Below are 26,433 nucleotides of genomic sequence, written 5' to 3' on the forward strand. Positions count from 1 at the left end.
GACAATAGCCTGTTCAAAGGCCCAGAGATGGAAGATGGAATGTAGAATACAGGAAGCAGCAAGTGGGCCAGTTTGGCTGGAATGTACAGGGCATGAAGGAGAGTGGTGTGAACAATCTCGGAAAGGCGGCTGAAGGCCCAGTGTGACAGAACCGAAGGAAGACTTCATGGTCCCTGGTTTAAAGAATGGCGTGTCTCTAGATGAGATTGTAGGAAGATTGGATCTGCACCACTGGAAAGGGTGTCCAAGCAGATGAGGTCACAGATCCATTTAAGCATGAATAGGTCACACTTAATTTGAGCATTTCCGCCTGGAGCTGTCCCTTTAAGTCATTCATCCTATGAAATCGTGATTGTCCCAATCTTTGCTTTGAGCGTCTCTCACCCTGACAGATGACTCAGGGAGGAAGCTGGTAATAATAATAATAAAATAAATAAATAAGGTGCTCTCCCTGGTGCTAAGAGACCAGTCTGTAGCTCACTTAATGAACACCCATCACCCCTCCCCCAAAGTCCCCCCTTCCACATGACCAGAAAATACGGTGAGTAAAATTTCTGAACCAAAAAATCAAACTATGAGTTGATCAGAGATACTCCTTTTGCAAAGTCTTGTTAAGACACACTAAAAAGAACGACTCACATGGACATAGTGTCTTTTTTTAATCTTGTTTATGGAAGAAGAAAGTGCTCGGGGCGGCGCGGCCGGAGCTGGGGTCTCTGCTGGCGGCCCCACTCCCGCTGCCTCTCCACACTGTTTCCTTGACACGGACACTAGGCTAGAAAACGCGCACTAAACACTGACGGCACATGTAGGGTGTGAGGCCGCCCCGAGGTCGCTCACACTGGTCTCCCGGGTTCCAGCTCCGGACTGGACCCCGATGCGCTCCGGGGCTCCGCAGAGCCACAAATGTCCCAGTCACCGGGCCACTACCGCTAGGCCCGGTGCTGCTCAAAGCCGGCCCGGCCCGGCCCAGCGAGAGGAGGCACCTGGCGTGGCGAGAAGCGCTCCCATGATGAAGCGGGGCCTGGCACGGACAACCGCTCCTCGTGCAGAGCCCCTCTGCCCTGCCACCGAGGCTGCGGAGGCCACAAGTCAGCGACACCGCTCCCCAGGCCCGCACATCAGCAGAACCCAGGAGGCCAGTAAGAGGTTTGCAGTGTCATCCCCTGTGGCCCATGTTCTAGGTCACACTGGTGCACACACACACACACACACACACTGCCATTAGTCATCTGCATCCACAGCCTCAGGGAGAAGGGGGAGAAACTCCGCTCGGACCCTGCCAGCTGGCCGCCCCGGGGGCTCTCGGGCCTGCCCTCCCTCCCAACTTTCCGGGAGCCTGCCCCCTGTCGCACGTGCTGGGTGACAGGCCCCCCTATAGGTTCCATACCTGCCACCGGAAGTGAGTGAGGAGGGCAGTATAGGCATTTCCTGTGACGCGGACGCCTGGACTCCATTAGGCAGCAGCTGGGGGAAGAATCAACACACCAGGGAGCGGAGCGGGACCGAAGACAGAGGCGGCAGCTGCCTCCGCTGCCGCCGCAGCCGCAGCCGCAGCCGGGGCTCAGCACAGCGGCAGGCTCCCCCCTCCCCAGGAGCGGCCGTCGCCGCCCCAGCGGCGCCCCCCCCTACGGGAGCGACCCCCGGGCCGGGCACCCCAGCTGCCTCCGGGAGGGGGGGGACAGGGCCCAAATCCTCCTCCTCTTCCTCACCCCCCCTTATCCCTCCCCCCCTCCCCGCTTCCCTGTCCCCTCTTCCCTCCCCCCTCACCCCGGCCCTCTCCCCGTCCCCCTCCTCCCCTCCTCCGCCTCGCCCCACCGGCTTCCCACCACGGCCTCTCTCGGCGAGGAAACTCTGGCCTCCGCTTCCTCCTCCTCCGACTCGGACACCGGCGGAGCCTCCCCGCCCCCGCGGAAGAAACCCCGAGCCTCGGCGGCGGAGGGAGCAGGAGAGCCCGGGGCTTCGACAGGCAGAGCAGGCCTCTCCCCCCCGTCCTCGTCGTCGTCGTCGTCCTCGTCCTCCTCCACCTCCTCCTCCTCTTCCACTTCTTCCTCCTCCTCCTCCTCCTCCTCCGTGGTGGTAGTGGTGGGACTCCCCGCGGCTGCTGCCCCTCCTGCCGCCGCTGCCGCCCCCCACCGCAGTAGCGGCCACAGCCTGGTCAGCGGCAGCATCATGCAGGCCAACGGGGCAGGAGGAGGAGGAGGAGGAGGCGGCGGCGGCGGCGGCGGAGGAGGTGGCGGCGGCGGCGGCCCCGGAGGCGGGGGCCAGGGACAGACCCAGGAGCTCGCCTGCCTCTCGGCCCAGAACGGGGAGTCGTCGCCCTCGTCCACTTCGTCCGGGGGAGACCTGGCCCACGCCAATGGGCTGCTGCCCTCTGCCCCCTCCGCCGCCAGCAACAATAGCAACAGCCTGAATGTCAATAACGGGGTCCCCGGCGGGGCGGCCTCCGCCTCGTCCGCCGTCGCCGCGGCCACCTCGGCCACCACGGCCGCGTCTTCCTCGTCTGTGGCCTCCTCGGAGCTGGGCAGTAGCCTGAAGAAGAAGAAGAGACTCTCCCAGTCCGACGAGGATGTGATTAGGTTAATAGGACAGCACTTGCATGGCTTAGGGCTCAAGTAAGTATTCCTCGTAGAGCGCTGCGATCGGGGGCCGGGGGGGGAGGGGAGGGAAGGTGGACCGAGGAGCCCGAGGAGGGCTGCCCCTGACGGACAGCCCCGCCGCCAAGTGACGCCTGGGGAGACCCCCGGTGAGACGGGCAGAGCCCGGGAGGAGGAGGAGACAATCAGACGGAGAGACTGGAAGGCTGGCAAACTGCGGCTCGCCGATCCAGGCCCTGAATTCCCCCCAGCTGCCCCCCTCCCCCACCCCGCCCCAAACTACCCCCACTGGAACTTAATTATCGGTCGGCCGAGACAGATGTATAAAAATGCCGGGGGAGGGGGAGGAGTGGGCCCGATCTGTTGGAAATAATGAATCTCGGAGGGCTCGGCCTTCCGAGTGTGTGTTAGACATCTGTGCTGGGGACCCTGGGAGAAGCTGCTCCCGTAGAGGACGAGACCGTAGCGTGGTTGCCAGTCAGGAAAGCTGGACACCCACAAGTGTTTGGGTTATGGAGGGGGACGGGGGGGGGGGGGGGGGAGGGTGTGCAGCTGGTGGTGATGGTCAATTGGAAAGAAGAGTTGCTGAGGAAATCAAACAGGAATAATGGCGCAGAGGAGACATGTTTGTGTGATTTGTTAAGCTTTGTGTGTTCAGGACACAGGCCACAAACTACTGTCAAACCCTGATTCTTTTCAGTGAGATGTTTGGGAAGGCAGAGCTGATCTGACCACGTAGGTTCTAGTCTAGGTGGCTCGATGCACCCCGGAGAGGGGGTGAAGGGGCCAACCTTGGCCACAAACTGCTATCAGTTTGTTTACACATCAATAAAGGAAAAAGCCAGGCAGTGGGGGAAGGGTTCTTCTAGAGACTGAAAGCTTTTGAGAATGGTGGAGGAGGTGGAAGGGGCAGGACCTACTGGAGACTCTCTCCCTCACACACACAAACAAAAAAAAAAAAAAAAACACCTCCAGCAGTCAAAGTTTCCTGGCTGCAAAGCTTAGATTAAAATAAGCCTTTGGGCTTGCCACTGTGCTGTTTTTGATTTATACGTTTGTTTGAGAAAGAAATAAGAAGTTTTGAAAAGTGACATAAGTGCATCGACACAAGCCATACTTGGAGGTCAGCTGTATTTTGCTTAAAAATTAATAGAGATTGGGGGAAAATACTAAAACAAGAAAATGTTAAGCAGATAAATTAGGACTTTTGAAATAACAAAACAGACCTAAGGAACAAGCAACATATAAAAGCCAAACGGCCATATTTATCTCCTCTTTTCCCTGCCCCCAAAAGGAATTGTTTGCCATGAGAGAAGATTCCACACTCTATGATATAAAGATGGACTTGGTATTAAATAAGCTTAGTAAATGTAAAATGTATTGCTGAAATTAGGCAAGCTGACAGCAGAGGGAGAAAATAACTCGTGACTGTTTGGAGCCTACAGCATAGTAAATTTGCTATTTTTAGTTAGAAAGGTGGGGGGGGGAGGTGATTTTGTTTTGCTTTTTATTTTTTTTAAATAATTGACCTCTTAAAGTGTTGATGCAGACACAAAACTTGGATGTATCTTATATTAGACATCACTGAGAGCATCTTATATAGTATAGTAATTTTATTTAAAACAGTGATATTATAGATAGGTGGTTTCCTACTTTCCCAATTGCCACTTGATTGCAACAAATGTTATTATTTTTAAACTTCTATTTTCCCAAAGTATTCACATTTCAAGTGGCAAAACTGGGGGAAATACACTTATTTTTGAAGTTGTATACAAGTTTTTAAACCTAATGCCCCACTATGGATGTAGGAGATTGCTCCAGTGTGTATAGCTCAACAAACTTGGGGCTTATATGCATTTTTTTTTCCTTATGTCACTATAACTTAAAATAAAATTAGTTCTTTTGGGGAAAAAAATTCACACTGTTGCATAGGTATTGGTATATTTGGAAAAGTAAAACCCTGAAGTTGGTCAGGTCTTTTTACACTGTATCTCTCCTGCAGCCAGACAGTTGATCTCCTCATGCAAGAGTCAGGATGTCGTTTAGAACATCCTTCTGCTACCAAATTCCGAAATCATGTCATGGAAGGAGACTGGGATAAGGTAAAGTAGGGCATATGGAACTGTATAACTGATGTTAAGTTAAACATCTGACGTGCATATCATAATACTTTTGTTTTTCTCTCTTTTATATCAATTTTTGCAGGCTGAAAACGACCTGAATGAACTTAAGTCTTTAGTGCATTCTCCTCATGCTATTGTGGTAAGAGGCGCACTTGAAATCTCTCAAACGTTGTTGGGAATAATTGTGGTAAATACACTTTTGTTCTTAGTTCTGCATTTATGCTAATTTTAGTAAGCAGAATGGTCTCAGTAATAACTTAGGGCATCTGCCATCTCTATAATATAATTTGTATAATTTTTTTGTCTTCGTATCCAGAGCGCCTAGAACAGTGTCTGACACAGACAGTTGTGTCCATTAGATTATCAAGTATAGCCCCCTCATTCTGCAGATGCCTAGAAAGATTGATTTGTCTGGAACTATATTGTGTGTATTAAAGTTATACAGTAGTCAGTCTTGATTGTGTTACAATATTTGAACTTTTTTTTAATGCTTGCTAGAAAATATCTTTGAATTTTTTTTTTTTTTGTCATATGAAAATTATACTGTCATATTTTCAGTATTTATGCTAAGGAATTTAAAATCACTTTCATTTGTTTTAGATATTCAAAATCAAGGGAAACATGCAAATTTTTATTTTAATCTTTAAAGGCTTGATATTGAATTTTAAATTTTGGGAGTGAAGAAGAATGAAAGCTCTATTATGTGTCTTTGGCTTCTTTGAGGAAAGAAAAACAGAATAGATTGGATAAAGAAGTTTTGTCTTTTTTTTTAATGTAAGCTTTTTTTTTTTTTTTTTTTTTTTTATAAAGAAAAGTCGTATGTGTTAATTCAAACCAATCATTGGGTTATGGTCACCCAGTTACATTCAAGTACTCTCAATTTCGTGAATTTATAGTGTTTCTGTTTGAAATTTGTATGAATCATCTGGTGATTTTTGTGCAGATCTGAATATGCTCTGTTTACTATTTACATAAGGTCAAATTGGGAGTTAGTCCCATTTTCAGAAATCATCATGTATTTTAGTATCTATTAAAATTATTAGTCATTAATTCTTAAGTAGGTATTTGAGGAAGGGGGGGATGTTTTTTAAAGTGCCTATGATTATAAACAAAGAAAAATCAGCTGGTGGCTGCTTGCTTTAGACTTCTGGCTGATTCATTTGTTGTCAGAAGCAGTTTCCTGTCCAGTGGGGGAGGGGATGGGAAAAGAACAGGAAGTATGGAAAACAGCTGTTTGTTAAACATTAGTAAGTGAGGATTATATTATTTTTATTTAAATTGGGTCAATTTTATAACATCTTTGACCTGTTAACCTGCTAGATTTGTTGCCTTTTTAATTTAAACAAATGGTACTTATATAAGAGAGCTGTACCTGAGAATGATTGTGAAATTAGTAGTTTAAAGAAATTTACAAAAATCTCTTTCCTTTTTAATAGAAAGGGATTCTAATTTAAGAAAATATAAGGTTTTATATCTTAAGGACAAATTATGATTGCTTCCATAGTGGATATTTGGGTCTCCAAAGACACTAAGCATATTGAATAAAAACAGTTTACAATCTGAATTTTAAGTTGAAAGATAAACCTGATAGGCAGCTTGTTGACAGAAAAGGAGGAACTTTGAATCCTTAGCGTTCAGCAAGTAGAATTATGGACTGTTCGTCTAAAATACATATATAATCAGTTCAACTTTTTAAATTGTCCTTTACCTGGCAAGTAGTTTATTTTACTTAATTCCAAAATGGAAGGAGAAAAAAGTTTAATATTAATTCTTTCATATTTATAATGATATCTTGAAATTCATCTTAATATTTCAAATCTTTTAAAATGGAAATTGTGAATTGGGAGAACAGTTTTGTGATTTTCAGCTTAACTTCAACAAAAAGTGATAATATAGATTTTTAAAATTTTATTTCTAATAACCTCATGTTCAGTTTTATCTCAAAACAATTTTAGTCACAACACATGGTTTTTATGCTCTCAAACCTGATTGAATAGCATTTTACTTTGGTTTCAGATATGCCTAGGTTTGTTTTGAGGGTTTATGTGAGGAAATTTGAAGGTAGTAACTTGAGAACTTTTTTCTAATTAGAAAGTTGAGCTAATCTTCATTTCAAACTTTAAATACAGTATTGTGGACCATGCTTTACACATACTTAACATATGTCTTGAATTCTATATAGAATAGAAATTCACCTTTATTGTTATATTTGAAGAGACTGCTTCAGAACATGTGGCATTCTAGTTAACTTGTGTTCAATGTGATGTGGAAAGAAGGCATCTGTTTATCTAACCTACCTTTGCCTGTTACATGGTATCTTGTATTACCTCCCCTAATCCCAAATAATAATTCAGCCCTACATCTCATCTTTAATAATACATGGCCTGGAGAAACTGATTAGATTGATTAAATCCATTTTATTGTCTCTAGTGTTGTGTCAATTGTAGCAGCAGCATTAAAACTACATGAAAATTCTGTTTGCCAGAGAATTAAAATTTTATAGTATAATTGTAGGCATTAATAAACTTTTTCCTGAGTACATAAGTTCTACTTTTGAAATTTCTGCTTTGTGGGTTGTTACTGCCACAGTCAACTTTTAGAGTTTTTACTTTTCTTTAAATCCCTTTAAAGCTCCATTAATCAGATATTGGTAGACCAAAGGTAGAATTTGTTGAAGTAGTATACTACATTCTTTCTTTCACAAATAGTATCAGAAGTTGGAAAGATAAGGAATAGAGTTTGAAGAATAGAGATTCCAAAGTTTCCTTAGCTATGAAAAAAATTGAGACCTGCCATGAATAAGGCTCATCTTAGAGAGCTTCAATTTGATCTGTTCAAATTCGATCTGTTCAAAAGAGACTGCTTCTACAATATTTTAAAAGTCACTCTGGGAAATAGTTTAGGATAGTGACTCTACTAATGCACAGGGGCTACTTCTCTGCAACTCAGGATAAGTGACTTGTCAGAGAGAGGATTTGGACCCTGGTAGTCCTGATTTCCAGGCCAGTTCAGTATATATCATGCCATCAAATGGAATACTATGTCACTGGGCTTGAGTTTTTACATTTAGCCATTTTGGATATGTGTTTAAAATGTGCTAGTGTTATAATTCTTAAGATTGTAGTTTATAATCTTATAATCTATATAGTCTCTTTCCCAACTTCCCGGCTCTATATAAATCCTTCTGTTGTACATTTTTTAGAAATTATATTTTTTATTCAAGTAATTAAACAAGTTTTATGAGAAAGCATTTACTTAAACAGATGTCTTTCTGTGTTTGATCAACAGTGCATTACCAGAGTTTCTGTGTCCAATACCACGCTTAAGTATCTGTTTCAGAAATCTCTTTGCACTATCTGTGGACAAAGTGACTCAGAGACAGAGCTTCTTGACCTGCTTTTGTCTTCCCCATGTATCTATAGAAAAGTGTTGACATAGCCTCAATTGAAGTTTTACTCACTTTTTTTTCCTGCTCCACTTATGTCACATGAAAATTGTGTTGCAATTATTCCAGCATCTCTGTGGAGAAAATAAAGGGGGGGAAATATCTAATGTTTATTGGGGTATTTAAAAACTGTCACTTGACAAATTTGTAAGGGAGGAACCTCGATATGAGTACTCGGAAAATGGAATGTGCACATAATTCCTTAAGGAAAATTAGTGTTTACTAGAAATGCTTAATAACTGAGAAAGCCCAATGAAGAAATTAATACAGATATTGACAAGTTAGACATAATATTGAATTGAAAAATCCGGAAACAAGTATGTCTTCAACAGTGGGTGTCATATAAAGGGAAATCTTCAAATAGTACAGGAGTTTTGTAATACCAAGTGAACTTTTAACAACATATTGATAAACTGAATTACACATTGTTTTCTCCATTGAGTTGTTGTGAGGGTCAAATAAAATACCATAGAGAAATGTTTTGCAAACATTAATCTCCCTTTTATATGAACCATTTTTTTTGCATGTGAGAAGCAATTAATTAATAGGGCAACACTACTAAACTATAGAAAGCTTAACTTCAGATTATATGTAAAACATTGTATTTTATTATTTAATCTATATCTTTAAAGTATATAAAGAAAATCAGCCTAGCTTTGTTTACATATTGCATAGAATTTGGTAAGTGTAATAATTCTAGAGTTACAAAAATTTTCATGCATTTGGAGAATGCCATTTTCTGATTTCTTTTTTGTCAAAGATTTAGCATAGTTAAACAATGTATATTTGTTGTACTATTTTGATAGCAGTTGATAGCATCAGTTTTGCATTTTTAGAAATAAGCATTTACCAAATGCTGTCATGTTCTCTGAGATTTTTATGTTAATATTTTTAAGTGGATTTGAATTCATTTGGAGTACTAAATGTCAGTATCATTTTTCTGCCTACTTTCAAAAACCAACATAACCTAATTAAAGGTTTCATTCAAGTGATAGTCCTTAAAGTTGGATTTAGGGTTTGATATGCCAAAATTTTTGTTAAAAATGTTTTCATACCTTCTCAGTTTTGCCCAAAAGGTTTTGGGGAATGGAGAGGTTTACTGATAAGCTAAAAGTGAAACTTAGGGTAAAGTAATTCTGAGAAATTTAAAACCTAAATATAAATTCTGAAAATATGACTTTATAATTAAGTGGTAAATAGTTTATCCTTCTTTTTAAAAAGGGGGGGGTGGATTTTTATGTTAGTTTTCTCCAGAATATTTTCAATGTTAGGAGGCTATAGCAATCAAGATTCCAATCTTTATTACAAATATGAAATGGTTAAGTTGGAAGGCACTTCAGAGTTTATCTTATCTGCTCTCTTAACCAATTTAGAAACCCTTTTTTGTAACAGCTGAAAGAAGGTAATGCATTCACTACAGATAATCAACTCTGTTTTAGGGCTGTAATTCTTAGGAAATGGTTTCTTAGTTTAAGCCAAAATTCTAACTTTTGACTATTAGTCTTCCTTCTCTCCTCTGGAACCAGAAATAAATGTACATCCTCTTTCTTATGATAGCCCTTCAAATGATGGCAGATAACTACCATTGTTTTCTTTAGTCTTCTCTAATCTTAAAAAACTCATTTCAAAATATTAATGTAATTAGAGAGATTCCTAAATAAAAAATTTAAGGGTTTTTTTTTTCCTTTAGTAGAAAAGGTAACAGGCTGAAATAAAGTAAAACATTTGATTTTTTTTTTTTTTTTTTTTTTTAAGATGGTTACTGAGTTTAAAAATCAATCTTAATTTTTTATGGAGGGTCTAAGATCATGTAGGCCAAACTACTTGAATAGGAATTGCCTCTACAACATCTACAAATCGTCATCCAAGTCCAAAGAATTACCTTAGGCAATCTATGCACTCTAGTATAGCTTTAATTTTTTAGGAAATTGTATGTTTTTATAATCATCTTTTTGAGTCCTGGAAGTAACACTTTAAAGTAGTTGTTTTGAAGCCTGGGATTGAATCAAATATCCATTAGCCTTGACCTGAAAAGGTTTCATAAGTAGGTAAGCTATATTTCAACAAGGATAGAAGGAAGATTTTAATGAACCAAGACTTTTTTTTTTTAATCATGAACCTTTTATGTAAAGTTTTATTTTCAAAGGGCATAGTAGAATGGTTTCTACTGTTCTGTTTAGGCACAAACATTGTCTGAAACTTCCATCAACCCTTTTCCCTGACTGCTGCTTTCTGTCATGTCAGAGGATGAAGTTTTTGCTGCTGCAGCAGAAGTACCTGGAATACCTGGAGGATGGCAAGGTCCTGGAGGCACTTCAAGTTCTACGCTGCGAATTGACGCCCTTGAAATACAATACAGAGAGAATTCATGTCCTCAGTGGGTAAGGATGTTTAGATCTTGAACTCTGCTTTGGGGGAATCTTATTAATGCAAATTATAGTTCTATGCTTTCACTGAATGATAGGAATATTTGGAAATTCTAAGATAATTTTGGATAGTTTTCTCCCTGTGATAGGGAAGTAGGATAAAGCAAATGTTTCTTCTTTGTTTTTGTATAACCCATTGCCCTTATCTGAGGAAGCTTTTCATATTACGATAAAGTTATGTTAAATAGATGAGAAAAGATTGTCTACAGAAAATCATTGCTTATTTTTTTTATAAATTCTGTGATGTGCTTAATTATTTTTATATTGTAACCATAATTTTTTTTTTTTTAATCAGAAGTTCTATTGGACATGTTAATGTATGGTTAGTTCACTTAAGTCAGAAGACCTACAAGATGTCATATTTATAACTCAATATTCATGAATTAAAAATAATTCTGTATTGCAAGTTTTGCAATTTAATTGTACTTGCAATTCTTGTAATTTTTTTTTACATTTTGAGAAAATTGGAGCTTAATGAGATTAAATGGCCTGATAAAGGTTTTTTTGTGGGTAGCAAGTCTCAAATTAGAACCCAAGTTTACGGACTCTGAACATCTTTCATATAATATTTCCCCACAAATAGACAATTGAATACTGAAATGTTCATGTTCAGTCATTTTACAGTCATGTCCCAACACTTTATGACCTCACTGAGGTTTTTTTTGGCAAAAATCCTGGAATAGTTTGCCATTTCCTTCTCCAGCTCATTATACAAATGAGAAACTGAGGCAAACAGGGTTAAGCGAGTTGCCTACAGCCACATAGCTAGTAAGTGTCATAAGGCCAAAATTGAATTCAGCTTCTCCTAACTTCTGGGGTCCGCACTTTCATCCACTGTGCCGCTTAGTTGCACTAGTGAATACTGAAAATTGAATGTTTGTTAACTAAATGGAACATTTGGAAAGAACTTTTAGAATAAGAAAATTGTGAGTCATTTTTGTTAAATCATTTAAAATCAAAAAAGAACATTTTATGATTTGTTTCTATTCCTTTTCCCTTCCTTCTATTTTTCAAAAATGAACTCAGTTATTTAGTTCCTTTCTTCTATTAGTTTGATTTTTGTTGGTTGAGATACTCCTTGGAAAATGTGCTATCCAGTGATTGCAAATGTAGAAGGTCCTTATCTATACATACTAATAAGAAATCCCTTAATACACAGTCTAGGTTTAAAAAAAAAAAAAGTATCTTATAAACAGACTTAATTATAACTTAAGAAAAGGGACTGATTTTTTTTTAATTAAAGCAAATTTTTTTAAAACTCTAAACTTTGCAAAAACTAAGTAAAATAAGCATTTCCATATACATTGTAGAACAGTAGAGTATTTTATATGAAGCCTTGGAACTTCAATTATATAGAACTTGATTTTAAAAAGATATATAACTATAGATATACATACATAAATATATTTGTTTATGTGCACATGCACGCGTGCGTGCACACACACACACACATATTCTGGCTTGATTTAATTTACTTGATAAATTTTTATTGGACTAAATGATTTTTCCAAGAAAACAGGACAACTCAATTGTAGTGATATGGGTTAGACTTCACACAGTTATTCCATAATTTGTTTCTATTTATCACTTCTAAATACAACAATTTAGATTGAAAGATATTATAAGTGAATTTTCATTTAATAAGCATTCATGGAAATCAAAGAATTTTTAAGTTTAATTTAAACTTTAATTCTTAGCCCATTCATTATCTTGGTAACTGCTTATTATTCTCTATTTAATTGCCTTCAAAGAAGTCCAAGTTAAAAAAATAAACCAAAAACCCTCCACTATTCCCCATCATTCTTTATCTCACCTCCTTTTTTGGCCTAACTTTTTGATATCACTGCTTCGATTTCCTTTCTTCTGTTCTGGATTTCATCCTTATTACTAAGCTAAAATCCTGTCTCCAAAGTTATCAGTTATCTCATACTTACCAGATCTCATTGTCTTTTTCCCAGTCTTAAGCTTTCTTAACCTAGTATACTTCGTTTGACACTATTGACCACTCTCTTCTGCATATTCTTCCCTTTGTGACATTACTCTCACCAAATTCTTCTATTTACCAGGCTCCCTTGTTTCCTTTACTGGTTTATCATCTGTGTGACACACAAGTACTCTCCACCCCCATTTCCATTAACTCTTAGGGTTGGCCTTTTTCTATATATTCCATGTTAACTTCATCAGCTCCTATAGATTTTAAGTGTCATCTTTATGTAGATGGCATCCATATTTACATATGTAGTGCAACACATTTCTTTCTCTTGAATTTGACTAATCCTAGATCACCAATATTGCCTGGTAGACCTTTCGAACTGGATTTCTTGATGACATCTTAAACTCAACATGTCTAAAGCTCAACTCATCCACCTAAATCTTCCCTTTTCCAAGCTTCTCTGTTTCTGTCAAAGGTACCTCCATTCTTCAGTAACTTCAATCCTTCAGTCTTTCATCCATATATCCATTCATTTGTGAGATATTTCTGTTTCTACTTTCATGACATCTCTTATATTCAATCCCTTCTCCAGTCACAAATCTACCACTATACAATCCCTCTTCTGCCTAGATTATTTCACTGGCTTTCCAGTCCATCCAATACATTGTCAACGCAATTTTTCTTTAACATAGATAAGACCAATTCCAGTGGCTTCTTGTTGCATCTAGAATAAATTATAAATCCTTTGTTTCTTATTTCTTTCTTTTTTCTTAAACTCCTTAAAATCTGACCCCATCCCTTCTTTTCCAGCTCCCTTATTTTCCCTCTTGCCTTAGGAATTGAGCCAACTGGTTAGCTCTCTGTTCTTCAGTCACAATATTCCCTATCCTTTCTCTGTGCTTTTGACGTGTGTTTTATATGTTGTTATTTCCTCCATTAAAGTATGAGCTTATTGTGTGTTAGGATTATTTCTCTCTGTACTTATGGCCTCAAAGCCAATCTAGTGCAGTGCTTGGCACGTAGTAGTAGGCACTTAATAAATACTAATATGTAAGCAGTGTCCCAATGGTAGCAGAGTGCTTCATAAGATCTGATATTTTCTAGATACCATTTCTATAATTTGATTGTACTTTAACTTCCCTCACTTGACAGTCAATTTCTTCTGCATAGAACACCAAGAACCAGGTCAGGGACATACTTAAAGGAAAAGGCCTTGATTTGTTTTCCTAGAACTTTACTATGTGTCCATCAGTTTATCTAGTGAGTATTGAAGGCAGTCCCTGAGTTTTGTTCCTGGAAGCCTTGAATTGAGCCCCCCCCCCCCCTTTGAAAGCTCACACATAGCTCATAATAAGATAAGACAAGAAACCTTTGAACTAAGTGTGATATAAGTTTTGTCCCCATTTTACAGATTAAGAAAACACCATGGTCTCAGAGGTTATGACATGCTGAGGTTTGAATTTTGGTTACTTAGTCTAATATAATGGTTTGTTTTCACTATATCACATTGCTTAGTTGATCAAGTCTGTTTAAAGATTGAATACTTTAAAATACCCTCTTGGAGATATTTTCTGGTTTTATGTTTTAATTTAGTATAATTCCTTTAAAGAAAACACATGTATCCATATTTCTTCATGTGGCAGTCTTATGTTAATAACATATGGCCTAGCCAGTCATTTTTATCCATTCTGTTTCTGAAATAAAAAATAAATATATTTTTTTATTCTTTTAATTCCAAAAAAGAAATTGATGTTAGATACTTTTACTATCTCATTAATAGGTATCTGATGTGTAGCCATGCAGAAGACTTACGTGCAAAAGCAGAATGGGAAGGCAAAGGAACAGCTTCTCGATCTAAACTTTTGGACAAACTTCAGAGTAAGATTTTTTTTTTTTTTTAAGTCTGATAATACTGACATATATTTCCTTAAAACTAATGTGGATTTGTAATCTTTACTAAGGTTTTTGTTGGTAATACTTAAGAATTATTTACTCCTGAGAGGATGAGATGGGACTTGTTTTGTAGATGGATTCCTTAGACCATATATTTGCTTAATAAACTTTCTCATTTTAGGCAAATGTTTTTTGTTGTTGTTGTTTTTATATATATATAAAACCATTACTAGGAATAAATGGTTCCAATAAGGTGCTTCATTCTTACTAGTTTAACTTTTATTCTTGCTCTGTCCAGACAAAATAAGGGTTCCCACAGGTTTGTTTTTTTTTTTTTTTTGTTTGTTTTTTTGTTTGTTTTTTTGTTTGTTTTTTTAAATGAAATTGGGAAGGAACAGGACGTTTATGGGTTGAAATAGAATTGGCAGCAGTGTCAGAACTTGTATTATTTTGTGTAGGTCTAACATACAATATCTGCGCTATCTCGGGATTTGTTTGTTGGGACTTGGAATTTTGTTCTTTTGAGTCATTAATCTTTGCTAGATATTTCAAATGAGATCCTTCCCAAACTTTAAAGGACAGCCATTATCCCTTCTTTGCTATTTATTAACTAATAACTTTTTCTTAAACAAGAAAACCCAAAGAAATTGTGAACTTTCTTTCCAAGTGAATTCTAGTATCAGTATAGTCATAAACAACACTTGACAGGTAGTCATAAAAACAAAATATTTATAGGCAAAGGTTCTGGGTGGCCTGACATAAATACCATAATGTTGATAATTAACTGAGGATGGAAAGCCAGAGGATATTGAGCAAGTCTCTTTAAAAAAAAAATATTTTCTGAATCCTCCCATAGTTGCTAATGGCTCCCCCTTTATATTGCCTTATTCAGTCTTATATAGCATTTTCTTTCCCATTGGGACATAAGCCCCTTGAAAATAGGGACTTTTCAACTTTCCTTGTCTTCCAGTTCTTTGCCCTTTAAGAAATGCTTGTTATCTGACTGACTGAAAATAAACTGTTGGTTTTTGTTTGCTTGTTTTTTATTAAGCCTATTTGCCACCATCAGTGATGCTTCCCCCAAGGCGTTTACAGACTCTGCTTCGTCAAGCTGTGGAGCTGCAGAGGGATCGGTGCCTATATCACAATACCAAACTTGATAATAATCTAGATTCTGTGTCGCTGCTTATAGATCATGTTTGTAGTAGGTAAGAGGAAAACCATTTCTACTACTCCCAAGATTTGATTTGTCATCTTTTTTTATAAGTGATCCCATTTTCCTTCTTAACCCATTAAAGACATATGAACTGGAGTTCCTTAAAACTAAATTCTTTTTTGAATTGTTATTCATTCTAATGTGCAAAAAAATTAGAATGACTATTTTAAGATATTCTCTTATGTCCCCCTGTCCCCAATCCCAGGTTTGGTTATTAATTGTCCACAGTTAACTTATTAAGTCACAATTTCGGAGTAGCATTTAGCATTATGTTTGCTTCCTGTATAATTTTGAGGGATATTTTGCTATCAGCTACAGTGCACATAATTTTAACTTAGAAGAATATAAAATTGTCCTTAAGTTGGGGATTCTTTTAATTATTTGTGAAGCAGGAACATTTTTCGTGACCTCTAAAGTTAGTGTCATTCAAGTAGTTGAGATACTGAAAAACAAATTGTGAAATCTTTCAAACCCCAGGAAGGAAATAATTTGGGGCTAGTGGACGAAGGGGAACAGCTGCAGTACACATAGTCCATTTCTTTTGCCAAAGATGATCAAAGATATGATGAAAGTAGCTTGAACAGGAAGGGCAAAAGTAATAAGGTTAAGTGTGAGGGCTTTTTGTAAATGAGGAACCTACAATTAGCTACTGAAATAATGGTGCAGGCAAGCACTGTGATTTAAAAGAAATACAATTTTTTTTTTTTTTTTTTTACTTATTTTGTAATCAACATCTCTACATGGGTATTTAGCTCTAGGTTATTTTTTAAAAATCTTAAGTATTTTATTTTTTCACAGGAACAAAAAACAGCATTCTAGAGAAATATGACTAGAATTTTTCAACTTTGCCTCACTCCAGCCCCATGTCTTTTTTTTTTTTTTTTTTTTTTTTTTTTTAAGCTTAATTTGGGTTGGTTTTTAATTATTCTGTATGTCAATAAATGACATATTTTTCCTTGAGTTTTTTAAATATGAAGATTCATGATCATTTCACATGGGCTGTTAAATAAAACCTATATCATGTTTGACACCTTTGAGAAATTTGAGAACAATACTGGTTAAAATTAGAGCAGCTATTATGCCAAAAAACTTTAATTTAACTACTGGCTCCTAAATTTATTGTTGGAACATATGAGGTGGTAATTTATTGGAGATCAGCTAAATCAAGAAATGCTGGTATAATTTTGATAGTGTACTTAGATAATTATGAGCAAAGGATTCTGTATATTATCCATGTTTTACAAGGTTAATCTGCATAAGATTGACCTATAGTTTCCTGAATTTTTTAGCTGTTTTTCTAGGTATCTATGAAACTGAATGGAAAAGTAAAATTTCATAAGTCCCATAGGGAAGCCCTTTAAACTTTTACATAAGAAAAGTATAATATGGTTCCTGCCTCCCAGAAATAGAAAAGAAGGGTCTTCTTTATGAAGCCATGAAAAATTCATTAAACTCTGTGGAGGTAAAAGGGAAGGATTGGGTTTCTCAAGTTAGTAATTCTTATCATTTTCCCTGCTCTGCCACCCACTTACCCCAAGTCAAAACACTTCAAGCTCAAGGTTTATCCTCTTTTCAGATCAACCCACTCTTGTCTTAATATTGTTGAGTTGAAAGCTGTAATTCTGAAATTTTATGCCTTTTAAATTTGATACATTGAAGTAATCTTGATTCTATTGTTTTTAAGAGAATGTCATGCCTATAATGTCAGGGTTATTTCTATGATCATAACAACTTGTATTTTTCTTTTGAATTGTGCCCTAATACTTATTGGACTGTCAGCTATATCAGAGTACTACTACACAGAATTAAGTATGATTATGTCATACTGGTCAGTAAAGGCCTTGGATTGAGCCCATCAGACTAAATCACTTCCAGTCCTTAGGAGGATGGTCAGGGGGAAAGGGAGGCTGTCTTCACATTTCCTGACCCATCTAATAGAGGACTTAAAAGGACACCGTTGAGGTATTAAAAATTTTTTAATCCAATTTAACTCAATTTCAAAAATTAGATCTTAAAATTGGAATCTGTTTTCAGTTTAATTCAGGAAACATTTGCTGAGCACCCTTGTGCAAGGCATTATTGTGCTCTAGGTGACATGGCAGATACCAAGATATAAGATATGGTCTCTTCCTCAAAGAGCTTATGATCTAGTGAGCTCCCTTTCTGTAGACAGGAGTGCATATAAACTAATGACATTGGATGTGCTTTTTCCTACTCATAGAAACATTGAAGATGTTTTTGAGTTGGAAGCATACATAGGTTAAATTTTTAACCAGTTAGCCTTGACGGTGTTTCTTTAAGTTGGCAGGTTTTTTAACCACCATCCAATGGAAATAAATTTTCCTGCACATAGTTTTATAAATATTAAATTTATGATTTGCATTTTGTAAAGTATCAAATTATATACACATTCTAGAAATGTATTATTTAAAATTTGTCAAGTGAATCATTTCATATATATATATATATATATATATATATATTGGTGGTATTAATTAGAGGAAAATGTATAAACTTGTTTTATTGGGTATGATCAGATGATATTTCATAATCACTTCTTGATTAGGGAAATCGTTTAAGTAATATTTAAAATAATGAGTCCTTGAACAACACTTCAACACTTCAGTGACAGGGATTACAATATAAGTAATGACTACATGACCGACTGGTTTGTGCCCTGTAATTTTATGAATCAGTCCTTTAATAAAGGTATTCTGCCACTCTCATTTTAAATACATCCTTGCACTAATTATTGACTCTTTATTATTGTGAATCATTCATTATTTGCTTTAGGAACATGTGCATTATGTATTACTAGATGTCAGTGTTGTAACTATTGTGGCTCTAAAATTAGGAAAGAAAATTTCAACTCTGAAATTTTAAGTAACTTCTCTAGGAAAAATTTTTCAGTGTATGAGGAAAAAATTGAAATTAGGCATGACAGTAATCAACATTTTTGCACTTGTGAAGTGTACTTGTTGAAAGTCTTGTTTTTAAAAATTCACTTAGTTTTGCAGACATTTAAATCTTCAAATATCTCCTTTTCTAGAGTCACAAGTTATGGCACGCAGTAATAGAAATGCAGATTCAATTTATTTTATAAATAATCAGTGGACTGGTGAAAAATAATTTTAAGTTATTTACTGACAAATTAAAAAAAAAATTTTTAAAGGCAAATTTACAAATCATGTAGAACTAGTAATCTTTGGAAGTATTAAAAAAAAAAATGAAAAGCACATGGTCCTACAGCTGAGGATTTGGCTTCCTAAATTAAAGAATATTTAGCCAAACTAATTTTCTGTACTCCTTGATAGTCAAAATTTAGCCAGAGAAAGAATGACTTTTTTTGAGTTTTACTTTATGTATCTTGTGTTAGCTGATGCTATGTAATAATTTGAACAAGATCACATAGTATTGAGAACATTTAATAGGGCAGACCCAAAATTTGCAATGTCAGTTGGTTACTGCTTTTTACTTTGGCATTGCTAAAATAATTTGGATGCTTAGAAGGGTAAGGGTTATGGGATGGATTGAATGGATATGTTTTGTTTTTAGCCCAAGGCAGTTTCATATATGGGTTTAACCTGCTTATTATTCAGTACCACCTCAAAGTTATTATGCCATTGAATTTTTATTTCCATTTGACTTAAAGGCTCTAATAAGTAATTAGTGATTAGTATGAATTGATCCTAAGCAGACCAAAACAAATTCTAAACAGATACATAAAAATTTTTTATAAGTCTTTACACTCTTTTTAAAAAAACAATGAAGTAAAATTTAGGTTATTATTTTCCAAATTTATGTTTAGAATATATTAATGTTTTTAATTTACTCAGCATGCAATTGAGAATTTTCTTCCTTAGCTAAAAGGAAAGACATATGTACATAACTTTAAAAACATGTAATATTGTAAGAAGCTTTATTATAGTCTTTTTCTTTTCTGATAGTATATTTTTAAAAAGCATTCTTAGTTTATTTTTGGGTGTGTTTTTTTTCTTTTGTTTTGTTTTTTTGGTTTTATTTTTAGGAAACAGTTCCCATGTTATACACAACAGATACTTACAGAACACTGTAATGAAGTGTGGTTCTGTAAGTTCTCTAACGATGGCACTAAACTAGCAACAGGATCAAAGGATACAACTGTTATTATATGGCAAGTTGATTCGGTAAGTATTCTCATATGAATAGTTTAATTTAAAATTTTAAGGAACTTAAAGGGGAGATTCTATATATCTGTTGTAAATATTTCTATTTTCTAAGTTATGCTCCAGCAGCATTGTTTTATATTATGTCAGCTTGTTTTACTTCTCCCAAGATTAAAGGTTAATTGCTTCTACCATCTAAATCCAGTATACTACAAGCTGGTAGAAAATCCTCTATAAATTCAACTTTCAGTTTAGCACTAATTTCCTTTGTGAAATATTTGGTGCCAGTTATATTTCATGAAATGTCTGAGCAAAACCAATTCATATTTCATTTGAGTTATCTTGGATTTCTGTAGAATCATATTTTTGTTGTTCTTGTTCTTACCACCAGTGAACTTTGTGGAGATTTCTCCTCAGATGTATAGTAGTATAAATAATTTTGAGCTAGCAATATTTAATACACAAGGGCTTTTATTTTAGCAAATAAAAGAATCTCTCTAGTTCTAATGAAGGAAATGCAGACAATTAGAAATTATAGTAGAAACAGTTCCTATAGAAGTATATAGGTAAAGAAATGAGTGGGGGGAGGGGTAAGTAATTGATTCTTTCTTCAGATTGACAGTAGGTTACCTAATTACCTGGGTTCTTTTGACTCAGACATCTATATTTGGGAATCATCAACCTATAGTCATGGTAGGTTGTAGGTTTTGAGAGAGAATAGTGAGCCTAGGATAAAGAATTTGAGGCCTTGAAAGGGTGGATAATAGAGGAGCCAATGAAAAGTTAAATCAATGACATACTTTTCATCAGATCCTAGAGTTTTTCCCTATCTCTATTATCCTACCCTAGAAAAATTACTTCTTTTCCTGGCTACTTCCTTGGGTTTTATGAATCTGATTCTGATATTTTTTTTTTCATGAGTTATCAGAATCAGATAAAGGATCAGGATAAAAAAAGGAGGAAAAACTCCAGGATCTGGTAAAAAGTATGTCATTGGTTAACTTTGTATAATTGTGAATTGACAACAGAAATGAAGTCAAGGAAAGCCAAGTCAGGAATAACTAAGTGAAGCCAGTCTTGACTAAGAGGTCAAGCATAAATTTTGGTAAAAAAAAAAAAAAAAAAAAAAGTAAATAATAATCCAATAAAATATAGGAGATATTAAAGTGGTTTTTCTTTTTTTTTTCCTTTTGGTGAGGCAGTTGGGGTTAAGTGACTTGCCCAGGATCACACAACTAGGAAGCATTAAGTGACTGAACTTGGATTTGAACTTAGGTCCTCCTGACTTCAGGGCTGGTGCTCTATCCATTGTACCGCCTTGCTGCCCCAAGTGTGGTTTTTCTAAATCAAGAATCCTTATATATTGTTTAAGTTCCCTCCCCTTCTGTAAGGGGACTGCTATAAGGAGCTGTCTGAATTCTTTTGGCATGCTAGGAGTTTGATTAATTGATATATGAGGATTAGAAATTTTTTCCATGTATTCATGGAAATATTTGTTATATTCTTATTTGATCTCTGATATTCTTTTATTCGTGCATCTTTGATAAGTTAAAAGAATGGAAGGGTATCTAGTTAGCAGATCAGTTTTCTCACAAAAGACAACACTAGTTAGATGCTTTAAGATAGAGGGGAAAGTATTGGGCAATACAGCTGCCATTTGATCTCTGAATTTAGATAGTCATTTAACAGAGCCTCAGTTTCTTCAGCTTTTAAATGGGGATATTAATATTTGAATAATCTATTTCATAAGGTTTTTGTGAGAAAAGGTACTATGTAAGCAAGAATTGTCAATAAGAAGAGGTCCTATGATTGTAATGCAGGCTCAGTACCTGTGCTATATCAGTGTTTTTCCTCAGAATTGGTTTTTGTAGCATTATATTATAATTTACTAGTTTGAAAGAGACATTGGCCTGCACTAAGCATTTTTAATGGAGTTTAGTAAATTGAAGATACAGGTTAAATGTAAGATTTTTGGTTACATATCTGTACTGTAGTTAGAAATGGTGGTGCTGCTAAAAGATCTTAAGAATTATCCATGGAATGAAGTAGGTTATTAAACAAGGGCAATGTGTTGCTTAACTATGCTTGGTACATAAAGAATATTCTATTGGAAGTAGAGAAGGTGTTGGAAAGTGAAGTGTTTTTGCTTTTTAAAAAAAATTAACAAAACAGGAAGACATAACAAATATACAACCTAACTTGCTTTGTTGAGGATGCTTTACTATTAAGTCTTAGAAATAGTAGATGATATTTGACTTGTTCAATCTACCAATGAAAAGATTTTATAAGACATAAAGAGGAACAAAAACTAGTAACCATAATTGATTTCTTCAGACATGAAGTTACTTTTCTCATTCAAATTCAAAATCCACAGTTAGCACAGTGGATAGAGCACTGGCCCTGAAGTCAGAAGGACTAGCATTCTAATCCAGCATCATTTTTTGCCTTACCAAAAAAAAAAGAAAGAAAAAAACTATTATAGAATTTATTTGAGGTTTTTTTTCCCCATTAATATGAGATGGGGGGAAAGGATATTGTCTTTACTAATTGTTCTGTGTTGTTTAGTCATTTCAATTATGTAGTTCTTTGTGCCCCTACTTGGGGTTTTTTTTTGGTTTGTTTTTGGTAAATATACTAGAATTATTTGCCATTTCCTTCTCAGTTCATTTTATAGATGAGGAAACCAGCAAAAACAGGGTTAATGACTATCCAGGATCATATTACTAGGAGGCATCTGAGACTGGATTTGAACTTGAGTCTTCCTGCCTCCTGGCCCAGGGTTATATCCATTAACTTCCTAGCTGCCCTCAGGTCACAAACATTTGGATTAAGTTTTCATTACATGTAAATATTTGAAAGTGTTGATTATGTTAATTTGCTGCTATTCCTCATTTTTTTTCAACCTCTGAAAATATTAGCATTAATGTGCAGCTAACTAAACTTCCTCTCACTGCTGCTGAATTTCCCACTTGAACAAGAAATAGAGGCCGATGACAAATATCTAGGTTCATAAAGATCTGAGGGTCTCTTGGATGGGAAAGAGTTCTTCTAAAATGGTTTCGCTATTTTGAAAATGGCAGATGAAGTTCTGGAAAAACTAGAAGGGCGTTGAAGCTCCAGTATTTAGCAATATTTGATTAGAAGTTCCTTGAGCCTGTATTTAATAGAACTAAATTTTAGCTCACATTTGTGAAATTTAGAGGTTGGCTGTTTTTGTTTTGTTTTGTTTTTGACAGCTAAAATGTGTCAGGCACAGGCTATGGAAATAGTATATCACATTTCTAGTCAGGCTGTTGAGTTGTTGAGCATTGTTCTTAAAACTGCTTTATCCATCTTTGATGGTAGTGTGGAGATGTGATCTTTTATTGATTGATAATATTGATGTAATGAAAAATTTATTTTTACAATGCAAGAATATTTGTCAGATGGTATGAGGGGGTTTTTTGTTTGTTTTAAGCAGAATGAATGGGGAAAACTGCTAGTCATGGTGTTAGTGTAATACCTTTTCTAATACTCAATCCATTCACATTCAGTTAAAAGGTTATGGGCCATTATTAAATGCTAACATATTGCTTGGTTAAGGCCACTGAATATCAATAGTCTTTCTTTTATAGTACAAATAGAATTGTGAATAATTTATTTAAAAATAGAGGAGTGTTTGACTTAATTTTTGACTGAGCACCTTTTAAACTTAATGTGCTGAAACAGGCATGTTTAAAATAATTATTTCACAATATTGTTGGGAGGTTCAAGTAAAATTGTATGTAAAGCACTTTATAAATATTATAATTTTATGTATATATTAGTCATAAAAATAAACATATCTGCTTACTAGAGGAAGTAAATGAGTTTTAAGAACATTGGATAATAAGGTTTAAAATGTTAAGCTCTTTCCATTTTTTTTAAAGTGGTTTCATATTTTTTTTATATATACCTGAGTAGTTAGATGTATTTTCTGTTAATAAGATCACTAATGTGATTCTAGTCTTATGATAGACACACTGAAAAGTTGGCATTAAAAATGTGGGTGAGACAGATTGTGGGTAGAGGGAAGAAAATCTGGGTTTAGTAGTTAGATGAATATTAAAATATTAGCTGAGTTAAATAAAGCCTAATGAGATTTTGAATATACATAGTCTAGTATTGTCATTTTAATTTTGACCTAACTCAATTTTTATCTTAAATGAATCTTTTCAAAGTTGAAGAGTGTCCTATATTGTAGTGGTTTCCAAACTTTGATGATCATGCCTGCCTCATTTCTACTTTCTAGTTTCTTTGGCCTCCTTAAAATCTCAGCTAAAGTCTCACCTCCTACAAGAATTCTTTCAAATCCCACTTATGTTAGTGTTCTTTGCTTTTGATTATTTTTACTTTACCCTGATGTTTGTACATCATTGTTTGTATGTTGTCTCCTTCTGTATACTGAAGGCTCCATTACAGCAGGAACTGTCTCCAATACTTAGCACAATTCCCGGTTCACAGTATGCACTTAATAAACAGTAGTCAAATAACTTGAATCAATAAATGATAAAAGGATGAGATAATGAAGAAATTATGAGAGCCTAGAGTCAATATGAAGCTACTGGAGTTTGAGGAAGGGAGTAGTGACAAGGTCAGATGTATGCTTTAAGAAAATCACTTTACCAGATTGATTGGAGAAGTAAAAGACCTGAAACAGGAAAACCAATTAGGAAGCCACTACTATATCAAGAGATGGTGAAGTTTTAAATCAAAATGGTAAAAGAGTAGAGAAAAGTACTACTATTGAGGATGCATAGTAGTTAAATTATAAAAGAGAAAGGTTGAATAAACAGAGTTAAAGGATGGAGTAGGGTTGGGTCTCTGTTAAGAGAGTAGGATGAGATTTATATTTCTACCTTCTAATTGGTTAATCATACACCCTTGGTGTTATGCCACAGACCCCACTTTAAAAAAAAAAACCTATTGTTCTGTTGATTGCCCCTTATACTTTATTTATTTATGGTTTATATGATCGTTTCTTGTCTCCTACTATATATCTAATTATTTCTGAGAAATCTCTTCTAGAAATGGGAGATGGGGGGGGACAAAAGCTTTTTGGGGGGGCAGACATGTTGATTCACTCTAAGTTGATTGATAGCATTTGAATGTATAAATTCTGAGCTTCCGTATGGCTAAAGCCAGTCAGGTCTGTCAAAAGCAAAGTGGGTCAAAGGTTCCATGCCAATCATTTGTGGGATTGGGCCCATAAGATACCATTTACATTGGGCAAGATGAGGCCCCAAAATAAATTTTTTTTAGAAAGGAGAAGTTGCAATCTGTTAAAATGACCTGTTGGAATTCTAGAGATCCCCTAATGAAATTCCCACCTCTTTTTTTTCCCTGATTATGCAGTTTTTCTACTTTTCAATAATAAGGGAAAATAGGAATTAGAGAAAATAGGTTGTTATTCATTAAGATAAATTTAAAAGGAAAAAAAGCATTCTGTTAAAGCTATAACTTGAAAAGAAAAAAAACAAGCAGATTTGTCCCAGAGTATTTATCCAGTATTTTAATAAAGTGAGGAACCAAAAGAAAAATGACACTGATATTTTTCCCCCTCAGGATACACACCAGCTAAAATTGCTTAAAACATTAGAAGGGCATGCTTATGGTGTTTCTTATATTGCTTGGAGTCCAGATGACAACTATCTTGTTGCTTGTGGCCCAGATGACTGCTCTGAACTTTGGCTCTGGAATGTTCAAGTAAGCAACAACTCCATTCTTCATATTCATTTCATATGTATTTAAGTGGATTCCTAAAGTTAGGGTGATTGGTAATTGGGGTTAAGTAACTTGTCCAGGGTCACACAGGTAGTAAGTGTTAAGTGCCTATGGTCACATTTGAACTGATGTCTTTACTGTAGTCCGGGGTTCTATCTACTTCATCACTTACCTGCCTCCTCATCCTCTCCCTCAACCCCCCCCTGTGAATTTATTGCAATAAACTTAATCCATTTATAAAAAATTTCTATAGCATTTTTAGTATTCATTTTTTATCTCCATTTTCTCTTGTCCTTCCTCCACCCACCCATTGGAGAGACAAGAAATATATCAATTGTACATGTCAAGTTACACAAAACATTTTTTCCATATTATCCGTGTTGCCAAAAAAAAAAAAAAAAGGCAAAAAAAACTTTTATTCAATCTGCCCTCAGTACTCGGTTCATCTGATCTAGCATTTTTTATCCTGTATCCTTTGAAATTGTTGGGTATCATTGTTTTCATCAGAGTTGCTAAGTAAAAAGAGTAATCCTTTGACCATGACATAGAAAAGGTGGTGTGTACTTTAATACTGCAATAATTATGGGCTTTTGGTTTTTGGTTTTCAGTTTTAAAATCTCAAGTTTTCATTTGGACCAGTTTCTAATTCATTCAAGTGTGTTTTGACATGCTACTTGCATTTGTTGGTATCACTTTAATTTACTTCAGAAATTCCTTAAAAGAACATAGTTTTCAAACAGCTTATCTATGTCTTGTTCTCCAAACCATTCCTGGATATGATTTAGTTTTGGTTCCATATATGTCCTTTTAAAAAGGAGGAAGAGGACAAACTTTACTCTCAAGAAGTTTATGGTGGATTTTTATGTTCATATGTCTTATGTTAATATTACAGATGCTAATTCATAATTCAAGG

General features: G+C 36.1%; 1 protein-coding gene and 1 long non-coding RNA gene across 6 annotated transcripts in view; one reads left to right on the plus strand and one right to left on the minus strand.

Annotated features, from left to right (window-relative positions):
- The window catches only part of LOC141539620 (uncharacterized), a 97,194-nt gene extending 95,705 nt beyond the window's left edge, over positions 1 to 1,489 (minus strand). For all 4 annotated transcript variants that reach the window (XR_012481342.1, XR_012481341.1, XR_012481340.1 and 1 more), the window contains exon 1: positions 1,391 to 1,489. This is a non-coding gene — a long non-coding RNA (uncharacterized LOC141539620). The remainder of the gene's footprint in view (positions 1 to 1,390) is intronic.
- A 279-nt stretch (positions 1,490 to 1,768) lies between these two features.
- WDR26 (WD repeat domain 26) overlaps positions 1,769 to 26,433 on the plus strand; it is a 40,633-nt gene continuing 15,968 nt past the window's right edge. Inside the window, exons 1-8 of one of the 2 annotated variants that reach the window (XM_074262631.1) lie at positions 1,769 to 2,615; positions 4,600 to 4,699; positions 4,803 to 4,907; positions 10,410 to 10,546; positions 14,305 to 14,402; positions 15,469 to 15,625; positions 19,661 to 19,799; positions 25,362 to 25,502. In XM_074262631.1, coding sequence (XP_074118732.1) covers positions 2,173 to 2,615; positions 4,600 to 4,699; positions 4,803 to 4,907; positions 10,410 to 10,546; positions 14,305 to 14,402; positions 15,469 to 15,625; positions 19,661 to 19,799; positions 25,362 to 25,502 — 1,320 coding nt within the window. In that variant the 5' untranslated portion in view covers positions 1,769 to 2,172. The remainder of the gene's footprint in view (positions 2,616 to 4,599; positions 4,700 to 4,802; positions 4,908 to 10,409; positions 10,547 to 14,304; positions 14,403 to 15,468; positions 15,626 to 19,660; positions 19,800 to 25,361; positions 25,503 to 26,433) is intronic. The other variant, XM_074262632.1, reaches the window with a different exon arrangement.

The sequence above is a fragment of the Sminthopsis crassicaudata genome, chromosome 4, assembly GCF_048593235.1.
Source record: "Sminthopsis crassicaudata isolate SCR6 chromosome 4, ASM4859323v1, whole genome shotgun sequence".
NCBI lineage: Eukaryota > Metazoa > Chordata > Mammalia > Dasyuromorphia > Dasyuridae > Sminthopsis > Sminthopsis crassicaudata.